General features: G+C 39.7%; 1 protein-coding gene across 7 annotated transcripts in view; it reads right to left on the reverse strand.

Annotated features, from left to right (window-relative positions):
* SUSD1 (sushi domain containing 1) overlaps positions 1-20,001 on the reverse strand; it is a 46,949-nt gene extending 26,948 nt beyond the window's left edge. For all 7 annotated transcript variants that reach the window (XR_012584960.1, XR_012584959.1, XR_012584958.1 and 4 more), the window contains exons 1-7: positions 19,517-20,001; positions 17,628-17,759; positions 16,353-16,508; positions 15,606-15,758; positions 14,111-14,287; positions 11,468-11,647; positions 9,289-9,468 (exon numbers count right to left, since the gene is read on the reverse strand). Coding sequence is in view for 4 of the 7 variants with exons in the window: in XM_074570560.1 (XP_074426661.1) it covers positions 9,289-9,468; positions 11,468-11,647; positions 14,111-14,287; positions 15,606-15,758; positions 16,353-16,508; positions 17,628-17,759; positions 19,517-19,586 (1,048 nt within the window). In the remaining 3 variants the exon portion in view is untranslated. The remainder of the gene's footprint in view (positions 1-9,288; positions 9,469-11,467; positions 11,648-14,110; positions 14,288-15,605; positions 15,759-16,352; positions 16,509-17,627; positions 17,760-19,516) is intronic.
* Positions 20,002-20,536: the final 535 nt, after the last annotated feature.

Here is a 20,536-nt window from a genome sequence, read left to right on the forward strand (position 1 = left end):
GAACGATAAATAACATCCCAATTCCACTACTTCTGCCACCTGTCCTATATTCTCCTTGAACTTGGGTGCCAGCATCTAGATCTCGTGACACACAATGGTCTGTCTTCTAAAGAATGAGACACTCACAAATCAACTTGAAGACTTTGTAGACCATTGTACCTCGTGGATTAGAAGTGTCATTAAATTGCAAATGAAAAAGTCAAGCAGATTTTAAAAAGCTCTCTGTAAGAAAAAGACGCTACCAATAAGCCAACAAACTTAGAAAGAAAGGCTCTCCTGAATACAACAACCTGCATTAAAGCATTTTAAGAAGCCTTTTGTGTTAGACTGGAAAAGACCATTTTTGGAGCTGAATTAATGTTTTGGTTCATTATTTGTTTGGGTTGCTTTTTAAAAGGTGTTGATATTTTTCCTTGTTTTATAATCAATAAAATTAAATAACACAGCCACAGTAAAACACTTTTCAGAACAAACACTAGATTAAAAGAATGAAGCCCACAAAACTAAGCCTGTAGGGAATACAGCTGTAGCAACCAGGGATATATCCCTCAACATACCTGTGTTAATTTACACACTTTTAAGAGTTGGCTTATGCCTCAGAGAAAAAGCACAGCAAGGAAGATCAACTCATCCGTTCTTTTTTTAGGCAGTTGTCTCACTGCTGTCATCAGACACAGAGCAGTTGCCTTCACATGACAAGATAATCAAGTATTCTCCCAGAGCTAAGAACAAAACTCCTTCTGGTCACAACTCAGATTGACAGTGAACGTATTTGCTCCTTTTCTTTCCTTCACCAGCCTTCAAATCGTCATTCCTTTGTCCCAATACCAGATTTTCTTATTACATTCACTACATGACAAAGGTCATACAAATGCAAGCTCATATAGCTTTTAAGCTGAAAAACCCTTACTAACTGGTGAAACTATGAAGGGGTTTTATAGGACAGTCTTGGTACATACTTCAGAAATATTCACAAAGTAGTTGGTGTTAACAGTCTGGTGTAAAAGCAAGCATTAGTTCCCGGCACTCTTACTCCATATGTAAACTTCATTACCATTTCACAGGGACACCATTGTAGCACATGGACATGAAGCTGTCACTGAAATAAATGAGTACATCAACCATCTCTAAAATTGTAGGCAGTTTTTTAGAACTAAAGTGTAACTGTCTATGTATTTTGCAGCACTTTTCTTTTTCCTTTCCTTTTTTTTTTGATTAAAACTGTCATAAAACTGTCTTTGAATGATATCTCCCTCCACATGTCCAACAAACAGATGCCTCACTCTCTCTCCCTCAACTAATTTTAATTCCCCCACTCCAAACTGCTATTAAATATGGGAATTCTGTTGAAAACCCTCTACATAGCAGAAGAAGAAAGAGATTAATCTGCGGGTCCTCTAAAAAACAAATTTCCTTACAAATGACTGTGTGATTAACTGTATTTAATTGCTGCTTATTATTATTATCTGTTTCACAGTGATGTCTAGAAACTTCACAGTATTAAGGCTTCTGTACCAACACAGAGCAAGAGAGTATGTTCAGCTGTTGTGTTCTTTAAATCAGATACATTTATATTAAAAGAGCAGATGGCAAAAAAGACTCATTAGACCACAGCCAGAGGGAAAAATGTTTGCATATTCATGACATCTGAATTAAAATGCGTAACGAGGAAAAAAAAAAGGTAATCCCTGAGACTGCTCAGCAGATAATCAGGCACTTGATTCATAAGTTTATAAAACAATCAGTAAAAAAATAACGCAAAATAAAGCAGCAAACAACAAAAAAAAGTGATTATGCCAGCTATTCAGGCAAGGAAAAAAAATCTTATACAGTGGCCTCCTTGGAAGGAAGAAGGCAGAACTAGTAGCGGTTTCTTCTGTAATTACGCCATTTTTTCTGTCGTGCCTTCTGAACTTTCAGAAGGACAAGGCCAGCATGCAATTACCCACAGAAGAGCTGGCAGACTTTTTCTCAAAGTTTCCACTCTAAATGGGTAGGAGTGAAAGAGGATGAAAAGCTGCAACATGCTGAAAAAACGTGACCACCACAACAAAGTCCTGGAGACTTAGAAGAGACTGCTTTTCTCCCTTACTCTTACTGATCACACGTTCTTTCATTTGTACAGTAAGTGCTTGGTTTAACGTTAATTCCAGTAGCATAAACACAGTATCCAATAACAGCACAAATGTATTTCTGAAAAAAAATATTCTCACACCTAGAGGGAAACAGGTTCCCTGTCAGATTAGTTCTTCTGTGAAATTCAACAGTGACTTCCAGAGCTTGGGAACTCCCGATGTGAAACGCACTATATGTGCCTGACCTCAGTGTGAAGTCTTAGCAGACAGTAGCACCCAGATCTTCAACATATCTGATTTTGATCAACAGCTTTCACTCAGACTCACAAATGAGACAGGAGAAGTGAAGACCCTCAGCCTGCCCACAATTCAGCACTAGAAATTTCAACTTGTGATTTACCGAGAAGGCCACTGGATGCCACTGCTGCTCCACTGACCTCCAGCTTACCCTCACAGTCTCCTTCCTGTCCCAAGGGAAAGCGTCCTAGAAACAACATGCAAATGCCTGGAGACCAGAGCAGAAGGGTGGAAAAATACCCCGGAGGGGTCAAATACGGAATGGCAAATCTGTGAGAGGGTAGAGATATGCAAATACTACTTGGCTGTTAGCAGACAGGAAAGACAGATGCTTGTAAATAGAACACAAATAGGAGAACACAAAAAGCGAGCAACAAAGTGATGCAACAGTGCCAGTGAGTGTCGGTGCTGGGGGGGGACGGGGACGGGCGGAGAACTCATATTAGGAAAGACAAAGAAATTCATTCCAAGAAGGAAAACAAGGAGTGGAGGTCTGAGTCTCCTTTACTCCACTTTAAAAAGCTCGGCTAGGAAGGAGGGCCTCTCTCTGTGCTTAAGTGTGTGGGGAAAATCTTCATAGTAATTACATCCAGTGCCTCAATGCCTGTACTGTCAGGCTGTTCTGCCTTAACCCTGTGCTGTGAGGATCAACCTTAACCCTTTGTTTATCAGCCTCTTCGAGTTCAGGTCCCAGTACTCAGTGTTATTATTTGCTGATTCCAAAAAAAAAAGGTAACAGACAGACAACTCTATGTCTGAACAGTCATTAAACCCACAACTTCTTCCACATATACAATCCACTAGTCCTCAGTTGAAGGAGCACTTGACTACCACTGACCTCAGCTTGAGATACGTCCTATCAGTGAAGTATTTTTGAACTTGCATGAAAAAATTGTGTTTACCAGAAAGCGGACAGAACCAGCTCCAATCTGACATTTCATCTTCTGCAGGTAGCTAAAGAGCATCCACATGTGCAAATTCACTTATAGAGCTCTTCCCACCAATCCCCACACAAAAATGCAATTTAGGGGAAAGAAAAAAATCCAAATATTAGCTTTTTTGTAGGTTTTGCCTGTTCCAATTCTGTGAAAACTGTGAATGATGGTGCAAATGCCATCTGCTGCTAACACGCACCACACATGTGTTCAGACACAGAAATGAAAAGAGAGTGAACAACAATTCAAAGTGAACTTCTGCTCAGACTGTTGAAAGCACTTGTTCCATACCATACAGGCAAACTGCTCTTACACAGTAGCTTTTACAAGTACATATGGAATTTATTTTACAAAGACATCTTCAGTATTTATACTGTTTAGGGCAGCATGATAAGTTCTTACGAGTTTTTCACATTTTGAGTAACGCATGTGCTTCCAGTTTAACTAGCATTGCAAAATTTCAGCAGGTTTTCACCTTCAGTCCTAAATTTTACAGAGGAAGCCCACAAAGAAACTGCAAAGCTGCAGGCAGAGACAGTCAGGCAGGAAGGAGCAGACAGATAGCTAATGATCTACTACTTCCTTTGTTTGAAAAATCTTACCAGGAGACAATCAGGAACAGAGTAATTCATGTATTGAACCATACTGACAAAAGTGTAAGAGATGCACTTGTGAACATACCTACAAAGCAAAGATGTATCAATCAAGGGTGTCAAACCAGACAGGATTACATGGGCTGGGATTAGAAATGCACATGATCCCCACCTGAAAGAGGCTCCCAAAACTGGTATTTGCCACCATAAACTGGGTAATTATTAATTTGGGTTCAAACAAACAAACAAAAGCCTAAACATCCCTGTAAAAAGCTACACTTTCTTTTTCGTTCGTTTCAACTGTCACTGGGTTGCATCACTGATCTAAATACAACTTCCCATAACACAAACCTCCACCTGTGTTTTTCCAGGTAAGTAAAGAAATTACCAGAAATTTGGATTTAACATATCAAATTAGGCCTCTATAAGAACTAAGGCAAATCAGATCATTTTCACGGATGACTATAATTATTCTAACTGTTTGATAGGATTCTTATTCCTACAGAACCATGGATTTTGAATCAATGCCCACAGATATGAGTGACACCTTTTCTATTAAGCTCATAACTGTTGACATGAATTATTTACACATGGCTGGGAATAAAAGTTAGGACAGCAACAGTTAACTCATTCAGTGTCGTGTGGAAATCACTGATGCTGCCACCACACAAACATTCCAGCTGCTTTTCTATACCATCTCTTACTGCATACATGAGGATGTAAAAACTGACATTCCAGAGGGGAAATCAGTCATTGGGAATACGGATAAAGCATAGGAGAAGAAGGGAAAGTGAAAGCAAGGGGAAAACAAGTCTGGATTAAAAAGAAAGGAACTAGACCCTCTCAGTTGCACAACATTATCTCTGCTGTAGGTCTACAGTTAAATTACACCTGAAGGATGATCCTGCTCTGTTTATTCCTGACTGGATTCAGATTTTGCTTTTGATTTTTTTCAAGGTTTTTTTGTTTTTTATGATGTAAGTATTCTTTTCCTTTTCTGCAATGTTTTAAAGTGCACAGTGTGGACAATCTGCTATGCCTTCTCTGGACTGATTCATCAAACCACTCTTCCTTCTAAACCTTCAAATCTCTGAAGCATCCTCCACCTTCTTCATCCATGAGGATTTTCAGTGCACCCATTTTCTGGGAAATGGCTCAAAACCCACCAACACCTTATTCTCTTGATGCTTTGAAGATACTCCTCAGTACATAATACCCAAGTTTCACATGATTATCTCAACAAAATCTCCAAAGATCAAGACATGCAGCTAAACTCTATTTGTGGATGGGGAATAATAACGCAGAAAAATGAAGCATTCTGAAACAGAAAATCAATCTTTAGTCAAAGATGGACAGTTCACATTGCATTTCATAAAAAGTAACGTAAAAAAGCAAGCATGGACACAAGAGGTTATGACACAGAAGCTCCAAGCTCAGGATCAGAAAGAACGTGAATTGCTGTGAAGAATTATTTTTTTTCCATATTTGAGTTCCAGCTTCACAATACGTTGGGACTGGATCATCTTTTTCTCTGTACACCATGCACATGACACCTACAATCTGCCGACAGCCCGTACTGCCTAACATTGCTTTGGAAGGCTCTCACAACCAACCAGTAACAATTGCTGTGCTGTCAGACTCACCATTAAAGGGACACAGAGGTCAGTTTTACCTTTTGACTATAACAGCTATTTCTCACTGCCTGAGTTTTGGAATGTTTTACCAATAATGCGCATTACCTTTCCATGCAGGTCAGATTCATTCCCTCCACAACCTTTTTACGTATCTATGGACTTTTCCCACCCACGTGCAGCACTTGCCTCTTTTGCAAGGACAATATTTCACTTAATACATAAAAATCCACTTTAATAAATGCATTTCTAATAATATAGTGAATAGTGGTACTGGGGAGTTATTAAATACTGAGAATTTATTCCGTAATGCAGACTTACATTTTCTTTTTCTTGGATAAAAATAAGGAAATTGGACAAACCATCCTTCATAGACACCATATTGTTGCTATCCACACCAATAGATGCTAAACACATTGAATACTAAAAAACTCCAAAGAAAACAAAAACAGAGAAGGTGTTTTCTAGGAGCAAAATAATGAGCAGCAGCCAACCCAGCCTATGTGCTTACAGCCATTGACTAGAGCCAATTGTTATAGAAAGGACAGATCAGATACCGTGAAAAAACCCTCCATGACAAGGATATCTCTACGGCTAGGGACCCGAAAATTGGAAAAAGCCTGATGAATAGTAGAAGAGAGGACTCTGAAAATAAGTTAAAGAGCTGCAGTAGGTAACGGGACTATTTCCCTTTTCAAAATACCCCTAACAATTGTCCAATTAACATAGAAAACTGCACCAGACACTGCCCCTCTCTGTGCATGAACTGACCCCTTCATAACTGTGTGGAAGATTGGAAAAAGTACCAGTTTTAGAGCTACACATTGTATTAAGAGTAAGGCTACCCTGTAAGCACTCTATTATCCATAATTCATCTTAACTTTCCCTGGATGCCCAAGAAATAAGTTCTCAAAAGTTAAGCTCTGTGTGTGTGTGTGTTTGTGTGTGTGTTTGTGTATGTCTGTACATGCAAGCACACAGACAATCTACACATATGACAAGGGGAAAAGATTTTACTTCAGCATCTATGTTAGCCCTTCCTAATCTTTTACTATGAAACATTTGTATGAAAGTTCAATGAAAGATAAAACCAACTCGTTTACACATTTTCATTTCAGACACCCTCCAGTTCCTCTCCCTGCCCTTCTCAAAATGATACACTTCATGGACTTGGTAACAGCTTACCATATACATTGAACACTGTCCCACCTGCAAATGCAGACTTAGGAACAAGCATCTCAGATAGATAGCCAAGGCATAAATAACCTTTTTTTCTGGCCTTCTGACAGACACGATAAATAAAAAAAAAAACACACCCTTATCTGTGGAATCCACTCAAAAAGAGTAACATGAAGGGGATGACTCCCTTTATACTTTTTGCTTTTATAGAAAAATGGAACTATAAGTCTTATGTTACCTTATGTTGCATTTTGAGCACACAACCAGAACAACCTCTCTCACTAAGATTACTATCAAAAAAGCTCAAGGTGACAATTTCTCCGCTGAAATTCACAACAGGAAAACCAAGCTTCTTGTTTCAGACTACATGCTATAGTGCTTCATAGCCAAAGCCCTTCCCTGAAACAAACTGAAACATTATTCCTATAAGGGAATCTTGTTTTCATTCCATAAAGAGCTTCCCAGATTTACCATGAAATCCCATCAGAGCTCAACACAATGTGTGCCTGGAATAACAGCACACTATTTCTGCAATGAAAAGAAATGAAACCACACATTCCTACTCTGCAGGGCAAAAAGAAGTTCTTCTGGACAAGCTGTACAGGATGGCGAGACTCACACATTGAGCATTCTGGACAGCAGGTATTTAATTGCTGGTATGTTTTCTGCACTTCAGTCTCTTGAGTTTATGTATACACATCAACAGTTGGGAAAGGAAGACTGTAATCCAGCTGACTATTGCCAGACTTCATTGCTCATGACTTAATCCAACCAGTGCCTCTCAGTAATGTTGCTAAGCAATTTTTTAATATTTAAACCAGCTACTATAATATGTACATATATATATACACACACACATTTACTATATAGCCCAACAGACAATGCAGCAGACAAGGGCTTTCCACAGCAATCACTGCCTAAGAAATGAAGAAGTGACTATCTGCCAAAGGGAACATACTCATGGGAATTTCTTACCTTCCTTACTTCTAACGAGGTTTTTCAGGCAGTAGGAAAAGACAAATGGTTTTCCAACTTCTATCCCAAGTTATTTTCTCTCATTTTAATGGGAATTACCGATTAATTACACATACCCTTAGGATCCTATACATCTGAAAGGCATCATTACTGAAACAGAGATTTCATTTAATTTGAAAGTCATTCATTACCTCTAGTAAGTGTGAAAAACATAGCAGTTAAGAAACTCCGTAGAAGACCTCTGTAGAGTAGTACAGGAGACCTCTGTACTAACTTCCTATTCATGATTTTTTAATTTTTTTTCAAAGAGGCCTGGACTAGTTAAGACTATTTTTTTTTAAGTTTTTTTCTATTCTACTTGACATAACTCTGACTCATTTTTGGCCCTCTGATCCAACAGCTACAGCTGTAGTCTACATTTTGGCCCCTGGCAAAGCTCTTGCTGAAATCACTGGTAATCCTGTGGGTGCAGTCTGCAGGTTCAGGCCCTTCAAAGCTTGAGAGTGCTCAAGACAGAACTCGCAGCATTGTAACGACGGACATGCCTGATTAATTTAGCCACTCTACACAATGCTTGCTTCAAAACCAATTTAGAAAGTACAGCTATGCGAACTGCCTAAATTAAACATGAATTATGACTTCTAACACGAGCAGTTCCACTTTTATTAGGGCACTACAAAAAAAGTGAGAGAACTGCTTTTCTGCATGCTCATTTTACTTGATGTTTTATATTTGCAGCAAATGCTCAAGACATCAAGTGAGGCAAGGGAGGCATCAAATGGAAACTGTGAAAAGGCTTGGTCTGTGAAGTGGTAGCAGTCAAAGACATACTTCCAGTCCTTTTGAAAAACATAAGGACAGATTACCATCTGCAAAAGACAGCACTGCTACTTAGGAACAAGAGATGGAAAGCCGTAGAGCTATCTTGTGACACGTCTTTCTAAGGACACAGAACACTAAGGAGCACAACAGCCATAGTCCAAAACATCTGCTATTTTTTTGCTATTATTAAAATGTCAGTACATCCTGTCTCCAAGCCCACAGCATGACACCACCTTCACTACAAATTTTCTTTCTCAGGACTCATTCTTTTATAAGAAAATCCTTCTGGACTGAAATTCAGGCAACTAGATCTAGGCCGGAAAGGCAACCATGAACGAGTTTGGGCAAAATGAGAGAAGAAAAAAAAAGAAAAGGGACTTTTGAATTCCATTGGCCCTACTTTCATCACAGTGCACTTGACGGTATTAGGCCCACAATAAAATATTGTTAAACGTCTTCTGCTCATCCGGTGACATTCCCCTTGCTTTTAAATCTGTAGGTTCTCAGTGCAACAATGAAACTCAAATTACATTAGTCCCTTTCTGTTTGAAATAAAAAGCAAGACAGCTACAGAAAGATCTGTGGCATCCCCTAGAAACTGTTGCATGGCTAATATTCTCTTCCATGACCTTTCCACACAGAAGTACAACCATGTTCCATACATCGTAAATTAGAAAAGGATTTACTGCCTTCAGCCTTCCTCCTGTTCCTACCTTTGGAACAGGAATGAGAAACTATTTAGATTGCACATCCCACAGCAACGTCCTAGAGTAATATTTACCTTTGCATATGTATGTAATATTCTCCCACGACTGATCTATTGTGCATTCTGAAAAATTCCTGTCTCCATTAAAATAATATCCTTCTATACACTGATAGTACACTCTGCTCCACAGAGTGCTCGAGTTGTCCCAGATCATTTCTGTGTGTGGAATCAGCAAAGGTTTGCCACAGTCTGTTCCTGGAACAGAAAAAACAGGATAACAAAACCTGAAAATGAAAACAGGCAAGGCATATCAAAAGTGGTTAAGGAAGACAGATGAATTGTCCCAGTAAGTAACATTTCACTTTTTTTCACTTCCTAGTGATTTCTAGAGGTCAGGCCAGCCCTTTAGAACTCAGAATTTTGTGACTGGAGACTTTCTCAAAGGGTGGGGCACTTTGTCCTTTTAGAAATGGAGAATAAGGATCTCTAAGCGAATTTTGACAAATCTATCTTCTCACAGCACTCTCTTATGCTATTTATTCCTTCATTTTATGTATTGTTACTAACAATAGACCTGAAAAATGACACACAGTCCAAGGAACAACACGAAAGAACAGCATCAAGAAGGTTATGTTCCTTTGCCAGGGGATTTAATTCAAGCTTTGAAAAAAAGGTGAAGCTGCTACAGACAAGCAGAAAGAAAGTAGAAAATTTTCTGGGGGAAAATATGATGGATTATTCAGACCACTTTGGAGATAATTAGAAAGCTGGGGTAATGCACTTACAAATTAATTCATTTGCTCAGCTGCTTTCAGGGGCTTCATAATAAAATTAGGGAACAGAAAAGAATAAAGAGCGAAGATCAAATCAATGGAAGAATACTACTTAGGGTTAAAATTCCCTTTGAAATCCACAAAGAATGTTACGCCCCAACAAAAGATTCTGCATCACTTCACTTAAAAGAAGTAAACAATGTAGGAATTAAAATCTTACCTTCACTAAAGCTTATATGCAGAAAACAAGTGTTTTTAAAACTGTTTATTAAATAATCTTAAGTGATTCTGAAATTCTACTCAGAAAAAAAGGAAAACAAAGAAGTAAAAAACAAAGTTTATAGAATCATGATTTGTACAATCTTTAAAGGAAAAGTTTAACATATGAATTGCAGTGGGCAATACATCCACCACCATGACTACCTTCCTCTTCATATTCCAATGTGTATGAATGTACGTATCTATTCTAAATCATTAGAAAAAGCTTTAGAATAACAAATGCACATGCAAAGAATATGCTTAACTTACAGGACAGTATGTCAGAAGATAAAAAAATTTCTGCTGCTTAACTCCAGCTATTTGCTCATGGCCATCCCGTAATGAGATTGCAAGGCAGAAATGCAGAAGTGCGTTTCTGTGTAACATAGCGAACCTTCTATTTATACTGGCAACCCATAATAAGAATATTAAAGAAGATTCTAAAAGTAGAGAGTGGTTGTAACGTACAAATTGCACATTCAAAAAAATTAATACATTTGATTGCAATGAACAGAAGACTTGACCCTGCTGGATCAAGCTGAAAAGATACTAATCATCCAGTGAATGGAAAAGTGAAAACTGACAATGTAAAAATTGACTAAAGACTGTAATTATCCTGAGGTCACATTAATTAGTATTATGAGCTCAGAGTTAAAATACACTAGAAATCTTGTTAGGAAAAATACTTTGTTTTAAATGTACCTCTGTGGATGTACTTATCAAGGAGCTTGTTAGGCTACGTTCTTCCAAATCATAGTAACAAAAGGCATTTATGACTCATGTTAAATAACAATAGCATGCTTGAGCAACCATAGTTTGGAACTGGAAATTGTCCGAATATGGGAATTTTAAAGGAACGCTAACTGCTAATAGTGGCTCAATTTCTGGGTAGTGGCTTCAACCACAGAGTAGATATTGAGCTAGAAAAATGGCAGCAATTTAGGCTAAATTTTCATCTAATGGTAATCCCAATGCTTGACACGCACTGGGATTTTGTCCTTAGCATGTTAACTTTTAACAATTTATTGCAACTTCATTAGCAACACAGACAAAAAAAACCCCTGTTTAATATATGGCCTTTGTTTTGTGACTGAACTTCATATGCCAGGAGACTGTATAAACTGAATGCCCAAAGAGGATGTCTTTAACTGATGACTGCTAATTCTCATGGTGGCTGAAACAGTATCTATGCTAAATAAATCTGAAGACAAGATTTGATTTACCTTTGCACACCAAATCAGCACCATCCCACTGCCCTTCAGCATTGCAGACTGCAGTCTGATTGCCGCTTGCAATAAAGTAACCATGATCACAATTGTAAGTAACTTCACTTCCATAGGTGGTCCCACTTAGAGATACTGGATGCGCATTTAAAACAGAAGGTGGAACCCCACAATCCACACCTATGGCGAAGAAGAAAGAGGAAGACAGCCTTGTTAGTCAAGCAGCAGAAGTCTGCAGAATGATGTCTGCAAACCCATGAGTATTTCTTTTGTTACAAACTAACCCTCTTCTCCTGTGGTAAGGCAACGCTCCCTCATGTCCCCTCCGACATCCCCACCGCCGCTCCAAGCACTGTAGCTACTCCAGAGCCGCTTTCAAATGAAAGTTACTTCTCTCTGCCTTTCTCTCAGAATGGCATGCTAAAATCTGTGACTCCTTCCTCAACCTAGCTGCTGGTATACAGAAAATGTCCTGGTTTTTTTTGGGGGGGGGGTTGGTGTTTTTTTTTAATCTTTAAGATTCTCCCTTCTCATTTTTACAAACCTGATTACAGGTGGCAAGATGGTTCCATACCATTTGCAGTGAGCAACAGTCAAGAGGGAGGCAGGTGAACAGAAACTGCCTTTAGGAATCAAAATTTTTAAAAGTGCGCAGGGACCCGAGAAATGCAAAATCATAGAAAAGGTTACAACATACAACACAAAAAGTTCCTGTTAAAGCAAGGGTCTACATAGTGTTCAAAATGCATTGCAATAGTTGCTATATTCACGAACACGTTGAGTGGTCGTTTACAAATGCATAAAACAAAGAATTCCAGTAGCACAAAAAAGCTATTTGTGTGATATGATGTCCATTTCCTAAGGTAAGCAACCATCTAGAAAGCTTTCACGTTAGCATGACACAATGCACACACTCAACAGTTTAACTACACCACTTCACATACATCAGATCTTCCCACTAAACTATCTGACTTTTCATCTCAAGACAATTCTTCTATTAATATTCAAGGGAAGCTGTACTCTTCAATCCATATACTTATATTTAAAGTAAAAAAAGGGGATCTGCTCCACTTACATCACCCTGATGTTAGGTCACACATCTTACCAAGTTTGACCTACATTCAATGGCCAGTTTCATCATGACTATACAAAACAAACTCCTAAATTACCATAGGAAGGAAGACAAACAACAAACTTACTGATTTTCCTGAAAAAGACGACACTACACTTGGCCAGAAGAAATTCTTAAATTAGTGATAAATACTTATCAGGGAAGCTCTCGGAGTTTAAAGAATTATTTAAAGGTGCCTTTCCTAATATAAAAAAAAATAAAAATCAGACTTGCAGGTTTTACAAAACGAGAAGTCCTAACTGAAATCCAGGAAAAGAGCTTGCAATACAAAGAGGAAATAAGTTCGTCACTTCAGACTCATGGGCTGCCTCTTGGTATTTGATGTCTTTTATTTCAATTAACCATGAGACATGTGCTCAGAAACTCTGACCTGACCTACCATTTGACCATAGAAATTAAAAAAAAAAAAAAATCACATGAAAAAGCAATCATTGAAAAGTATTAATAAAAAACAAATGTATAAACAACTCACAAGGGCTGCATTACACAAGCTTTCTTTGGGGACCATCTTGAGACTTTGAGCACTTCCTTTTTGTTTTCAAATTCACTGTCCTTCATTAATTTTGGGGGAAAAATGTTATTTGAATTCTTTTATTTTTGATGCCAGTAATTTAATATTTTTTTTGTCTTTATTTTCTTATGAATTTTCTACTGCTATTTAATATTTCACTTTTCCCAGCCACACTGACTTAGCATCCTTATTGTAATTTATTTTCTTCCGATAGACACACACACAAACAGTACATCAAAGGGGGAAAAAAATAAAATAGGAAAGAATTAGAAACCAAGAGGGCTTTTGTATTTTGAGATAAGGAACTCCCCTCACCAAGTGGTAATTTTCAGGATGACAATTCTCCCCTGTAGAATTGTTAGACAGTATAGCTTCTACTAGCTAGCACTTCAAGTGTCATTTAACTAATCTACAGACTTTCTAACTACTTGCAGGAACATTAAATCCTACGCTTGTAAGTAAAACACCAAAGCAAGTCGAAGTTCTAAAGATGCTCTCACAGGAAATTTAACACTTGAGGGATGTGAAAGTGTTTGCTCATGCACAAATGCTCTTGAAATCGTGAAGGCTATCCAGCGACAAGGGGTGGTACGATGCCTCTCTCTTGCATCTACAGTCAACCTTTGGAAAAAAACTTCATAAGCTGTCAGAAAAATTGTGCTTTTCATGAGAGGTCACTAATGCCCTCCAACTCTGTGGCCTTTTCCATGAAATGCTACAGAAACCCAGTTGTTTTAAAGGCCTTGATTCACAGGCAAAAGGACATGTTGCAGTTTCTGTAAAAATGCAAGGACCAGCACCAAAAATGTCATTACACTAACAAGAGGTGGCACAATTTTATAACCTGTCCTTCTTTTTTCTTCTTTTTTTTGCAAATAGCCAGATCTTGAAAAATTATCCTTTAGATTGAGGAAACAGTGTACTGTCTTTCACAAACACACTTTCCCATGCATAAGCCCCCTTAATGAAGAATTTAAGAAAGATTTAAGACTCTTTTCACCTTTACAGCTTAAAGTGGCAGGTTCCCAAGTTTCATTTGCAGTGCAATACGAGAACTTTCCCTCATTGCTGTAAAACCCTTCTTCACATTCATAATGAACCGCACTTCCTGGTAGCAAGCTGTAGTTCCCCACAATGTAGCCATGCTTCATTTCAGGAGGGGAACCACATCCAATTTCTGCAAAGAGATTGGGTTAAAAGATCTCACAGTACAAAAATCACAACACATGACCACTTTAAGATGAGCTGAACAGTCACAACACAAAATACACCCAATCTGATGAATGTGAGGGGTCACCAAAGAGGTAGAAGATTAAGAGTTGAACAGTTGTGCTGGCCAGAGCTGGAGGAACACAGTGATCCAGGTATTCCGCTACATCTTTACGAACATACAGCCGGAGCCATTTACAATGCCAAAGAAGCGATACTGCAGTGTGATGGTGCTTTGCATGCCAGCCTCATTGCACCAATAGCTGAATGAACCCTCAATACCATTTCAGGACCCAAAGCACAGGTTTTATTTCCCTGTGCGTGAGAAAGGTGAAGCGCCGTGGATAAGCTGAAATGAAATGGTCTGCCCTTCAATTCCTTCACTTCACCGAACTAGCCTGCATACAAAAGCTACGTTTCTGCAGCACAGCTGCTTGACAGGGCTCCCTCGTCCTACTCTGCAAGTGACACCGTCAGTACAGACACACTACTTTACCACAGCATGTGGAGGGGGAAGTTGGTGAGACAAGCAGGATTATCAGCAATTACAGCAAGATGAAGAGGAGCACTCCAGCTGGAAAAACTGGGTAAACTACAGGCAGTGAGCTTTACTGACGGTTCTTGCAATAATTCAGAAGTGAGAACTGGACATAATTGAGGCAGTTCCTTCCACCTGGGATGCCTGAGTTCATTACATACTCTGACAGCTACAGCATACACTGCTAGCACTTCACATCTGTGAGAACCTACACTAAAGACGAAAGGAGAAACAGTTTCAAATGGATTTTTTTTTATGGCAAGATAAACAGAACAGTTTATTTATGCAGGTGGCACAGTATGTAATAAATAGCTAAACTATTATTTTATTATTCCTTTCCCCTAGCCTGTTTCATTCTTCTGACCTCTCTTACCAGCTATTTCTCATCTCTTCCCTTCCCAGCCACGCAGTGTGATTCTACAAGTGGATTATACCACACTTCCTTCCTATTCAGAAACTAACTACATCACCTTCATGGCAATGTTAAGTTTCTCTGACCCTGCACCTGAACCCCTGCTGAGAGCATGCAGAAATCGTTTCTGGTGTCGACTCTTACCATCCAAACATCACTGGAACAAACTGAACGCAAGAAGAAAAAAAATAAAAAAAAAAAAATCACACAGCAGGCAAAGTCCACAGAGAGGGCTTCTGCCCTGCACACTTAACAGCACAGGTCAGAGCAGGTACTACTATATCGTGTAAGATCTGATTTTATCTGCTAGCAGAAACAGCATCCAAAGACTCTCACCTTTGCATGAAACTATGTTCTCATCTGGATGAAAAGAACGCTCTCCATTTTCTAATTTATAACCATCATTGCAGTAACACCTGTAGCTTCCTTCAGTATTCACACATCTTGCACTGTGACCACACAGCCCAGACTCCTCACATTCATCTATATCTAAAAATTCAGAGAAAAATACATGCACTTTGTAATAGGTTGGGTTTTTCAGTTAATTAATGTAGGATCCAAGCTTAAAACAAATAGAGCATTCCACGAAGTTCCACATAGCTTCTGATGGCTCTTCTGCGAAACAAAGGAGCTTATCCTTGCCTGCTGTTCAAGCATCTGGAAGGAGAAGACTCTCAATTTTGTAGGTAGCTACCTTTTAAATTGTTTGTGCTTTACCTGAAAAATAGTTTCCAATGTTATCTCCTGCTACAACAATCCCAGAAATACCCTCTATCTGCAAATATCTTAATCAGTTACAACAGTTCATTCCTGTAATAAGAAACTGCCTAATATTCTACACTAAACATGAATAGGACATTGTTACAGAAAGATAAGTATCATTTTATTTTCTTTAATCTAGCTGCTGCTTCTGGAAAGACTACTGCTTGCATTTGACTGTGAAGCAATGATTTGTAACACAGCAAAGAATGCAAAATGGAACTAATTCATAGTGGTTAGAACGCAATGGGAAAAAAAAAAGACTTGTGCAGTAGATAATTAAGTTCTGGATTCATGATGCTCAAGATTCTTTGTGATGTCTACCTGTACAATTTGTGCCATCATTGGGAATGAATGTCTTGTTGTTGTTGGAGGCTCGGTATCCTTCAACACAAACACAGTAAAAACTTCCGTGTGTATTATGACACAGTGTATGATTTCCACAGATCTTGCTGGCTCCAATCTGGCATTCATCTTTATCTGTCAACACATTTAGAACATATTAAGAAAAGTAGAATACCCTTCCCTCTTCACTCATCCTTGTGTAACCAGACTTGCCCTTACTGTTTTTCTAAGTTATTTGGGATGTAAACACTGCTAGTAAGCTGGAGGATTTAGACCAACAGTGGCTGTTGCCCCTGGATGAAACTGTGAATAAAGTTTCATGACACTGCTTAAGCTGATCTAAGAGGTGTTGAAACCAGAGGGCCCTGCTCTCTGCTTCAGCTCTTCCTTACAGTTCCTCACTCAACTGGCAGAAAATTAACATGGCAAAATATGCAGCTTGTCTTCTCCCACAATAATGAGACAACTGAACTCTGTGCAGGGCCTGGTAGCTACCAGTGCTTGTGAAGGAAGGGGAAGAGATGGGAGCACAAGAGCTCAGAGGTGGAGGACCTTCCCTTTAAGCAGTGGTAAGCCATTACATATGCTCAGACACAGCACTTGACATCATCCTTTAGTTCATGTATTGATTTGTATGAGATAGTATTAAAAAGACACTATCGGCTACAGTAATAAAGCTAAACAATGCTTTTCATGTAACAGACATTTGCACTTAAGAACTCTGTATATATGCACACTGTTATTAAGAACAGACCTTCAACTTCTGAAATTAATTTTTAGTTACTTAGTAATCTGAGATAACCGGAACAATCAGCAAAAAAAAAGCAAAAATCTTAATAGTTTTATTATCTAGTTTTCAGTTTAAAAATGCATAGGTTGAAAAGAATAACAAAGTGAAGCCCACCATATTTATTTTTTTTTTTTTTGCTGAAGCTAGGATAAAAAATATTAAATAAACCATTCCAATATGTGATATTTAAAAAGTAAATGTTTGATAAACCCCAATATTTTCTAAGACAAAATTAATTTAAATCATTCATTATGTAACAGAAAATTAATAAAATAGTTAAGCAACTAAGTACAAAACAATACTTTTATAAAATACAAGTACAGTACAGTCCATGGCCAGCCGTTAAAAAAAAAAAAAAAAAAAAAAAAGGAAAACAAAGCTCTTACCATGTTTTGAAGAATTCAGTAATATTACTCAAGAAAGAACATTTTAGGAATGTACAGTTTCCTGCCAAGGCAGCCTACCTTGACAATGGGTCCTTCCATTGCCTACAAATCCATAGTTACAGATGCAGACGCTTTTTCCTTCAATTTGATGACATGTAGCATGGATGTGACAAGTTGCACAGACATCTGAAACTGATCTGTTCACAATTGCTTTAAGAACAAAAAGACGTGATTACTTTTTTTTTTTTTTTTTCTTTTAGAAAGGACCAGAAAGGTGGTTTGGTATAGGTAGCTGGCACAGAATGTAAAGTGAAGATAAAATCCAGATTAAAAAACATAAAACAAAATCCCATCTCCTCCCACCTCATTTTCAAATTTGCAGGAAAACCACAGCCATCATATTCAGAGACCAGAGATGAAAAAATAAACAGAAAGGATTAAACAAAATAACTATACTGAACAGTTTTCTCCACCTATCTATTCTTTGACAAAAAACAAAACAGCTTTTCAGCAGTTAGTAAGGCTTAAGAGACTTACAGTAAGTAGATCTATCCAATATTATTAATCTTTTCTCCATATTCATTTTATTTCCCTGTTGACTTGATTTCTGTTTCATCATTTATTCTGTTATTTTGTTTCTATTATTTACACACAGGCATTTGGGCTATTTATCAGCCTATTTGTATCTTATATCATCAATATGTACATGGTATAAATGTTATTCATAAAAACAACACGGAGAATGCTGCCAGCAGGAAAATGACTTACAGTAAAGTCATTTGAGAAATGACTTTATATTAGAAGTAGTTTAGCAGCACATGACACATAACCTAATTTACTGTAATTTGGTATGGCTATAAATACACATGAAACTAGAATAAAATACGAACTTACACCCTTAATTGTATTCACACTTTTAGGGCATTATGTGCATTTCTCTCCATTTTTTGTAAGCTCCTTTTGTTACCTTCGCACATGCATTGGCTTTCGAAATGACAAACCTCAGAATGGACTGCTTGAATGTAGGCAAAGCGTTTTTAAATAAGTAATTGATACTGCAAAAGATGATGTCTCATGATGCTGCACACGGCAGTTTGGAATTTTCTTACTCTTCTAAGACATCTAAGATTGGTAAGGACGGCGTGGTTCTTGCAGAATACAAATCTTAGTGTGTATATAGCAGGTCTGACAACACCTTGCATGCCTTTTCATGGTGTCTAAATACATAACTGTAACTGGATGGAGAAGGCAGCTGAACACTCTAGCCAGCTTTTTTTACACACCAAATTTATCAGCATGATAAAACTGCCCTTCAGCACGCACAGTGTTCCAGTTTTATTCACGGTGCACTTCTGAGTGCATTAAGACTCCTAATTTTCAATGCTTTTATATAACTTTATATACTTTTTTGCATGTGTTCCTTATAAGAACAGACAACAAAAACCGTAGGCATACAGTGGTAGCTAATGTAAATCAGATAACTAAATTTGAAAACAGCCATGGTAAGAGCTTTCTCATGATGCTTCAATCTTCTGATAAGACACGGGCGTGTCCTCCTCAGATTGCTGCTCTGGGAGATAAAAAACGGTTTTCTTCCCCCCCCTCCCCCCGCCCTACCCCCTTACTACCACACACTAAACTTTGCGACTTATTTCTCCTCAGTAACACACAGTTTTTCACTCCGGCACTGAAGTCAACCTCACGGGTTCGGTCCTAGCCTGGACGCTCCCTCAGGCGCGACTCCCGCCCAGGCCGGGCCCCTCTCACCCGCAGCCGCCACAGCCCTCACCGGGCGGCGAGGCCAAACACGGTGCCCCGAGGCCTGACGCCTCCGCCACCACCGCCAGGTCCCCGACATCCTCCGACACCCACCGCCTGCCCGCAGCCCTCCCACCGCTCCCCTTCGCGCCTTCCCCGCCTCGCCCGAGGGGCACCGCCCTGACGGCCCGGGGAGGGGCCGCACTTACCCCGCCGCCCCGCGCACTGCAGCAGCAGGAGGAGGAGCGGCCCCAAGGCCCGACCGACACCCGGCCTCATGTCCCCGCCGCCGCCTCCGCGCCCCTGGGTGCTGCGCGGGCCCGGTGCCTCTGCATCCTCCCCGCGGGGTGGAAGGTGGGAGGGGAGGGCCACAGGCCGCGGCCCCCGGCCCTTATCGCCGCCGCGCCCTCGGGGCCCCCCCGGCCTGGCCTCTTTCCTCCCTCGGCCGAAGAGCCTTTGCCCGCAAAACCCTCTCTTTTCTTCCTTTTTTTTGTTTTGTTTTTTTTTTTTTTTCTCTCTCCCTTCCCTGGCACAACCCCTTTCCTTCCCCAGGACGCCGCCTGGCAGCGCTGATAAGGGCTGTTGCCGTCCGTAGCGGCCGGCCCTCGCCCCAGGGGTGGGGGAAGAAATGGAGGGAAGGGTTATTTATGATTCCTGGGAGCGGGGAAGGCCGCTGTAGGGCTGCACCTGTGGGCAGGTGGCAGCTGTGCTGGCCCCTGCCCAGCCGTGTCGCCTGTGTACCAGAGGGACCCTCTGGACCCCTCTGTCCTTGGGCCCGCAAGGAGCTGGCACATCAGGTCTACAAGTGTGTGAAAATGGTGTAGCTGTGCTTGGCCCTCGGTGCTTGAGATTAAGGAGGCCTTCCACATCATAGGCCTTTGCCGCAGTACAGGTGGATTCCAAAACGTAATGTTTTTAATCAGTACCAGCAGTGCCGCCTGAAGGGTTTTCTCCTAAAACGTGATCCTCCTGAAGCGCTGGGTGCTCAGTCAGGCCTGCGAGCCTGCATTTTTAGAAAGCTGTGTAAACTTGTGTTTATCTACAAGTGCAGTTGCTGGGGTATCACAGCTACAACAGAGGAATGCCGAGGAGGTGAACGGGGGAAGCCTAACACAAATGTAGGTTTAGGCATCGTGGATGTGCTCTAATGAGCTTCCTGAAGAGGTTTTGGTTGTGTGCTCTGGTGGCTTTACATTAATGCTAACACAGTCAAGTCCCTGTCTTTTACT

The sequence above is a fragment of the Larus michahellis genome, chromosome Z (assembly GCF_964199755.1).
Source record: "Larus michahellis chromosome Z, bLarMic1.1, whole genome shotgun sequence".
In the NCBI taxonomy this organism is placed as follows: Eukaryota; Metazoa; Chordata; class Aves; order Charadriiformes; family Laridae; genus Larus; species Larus michahellis.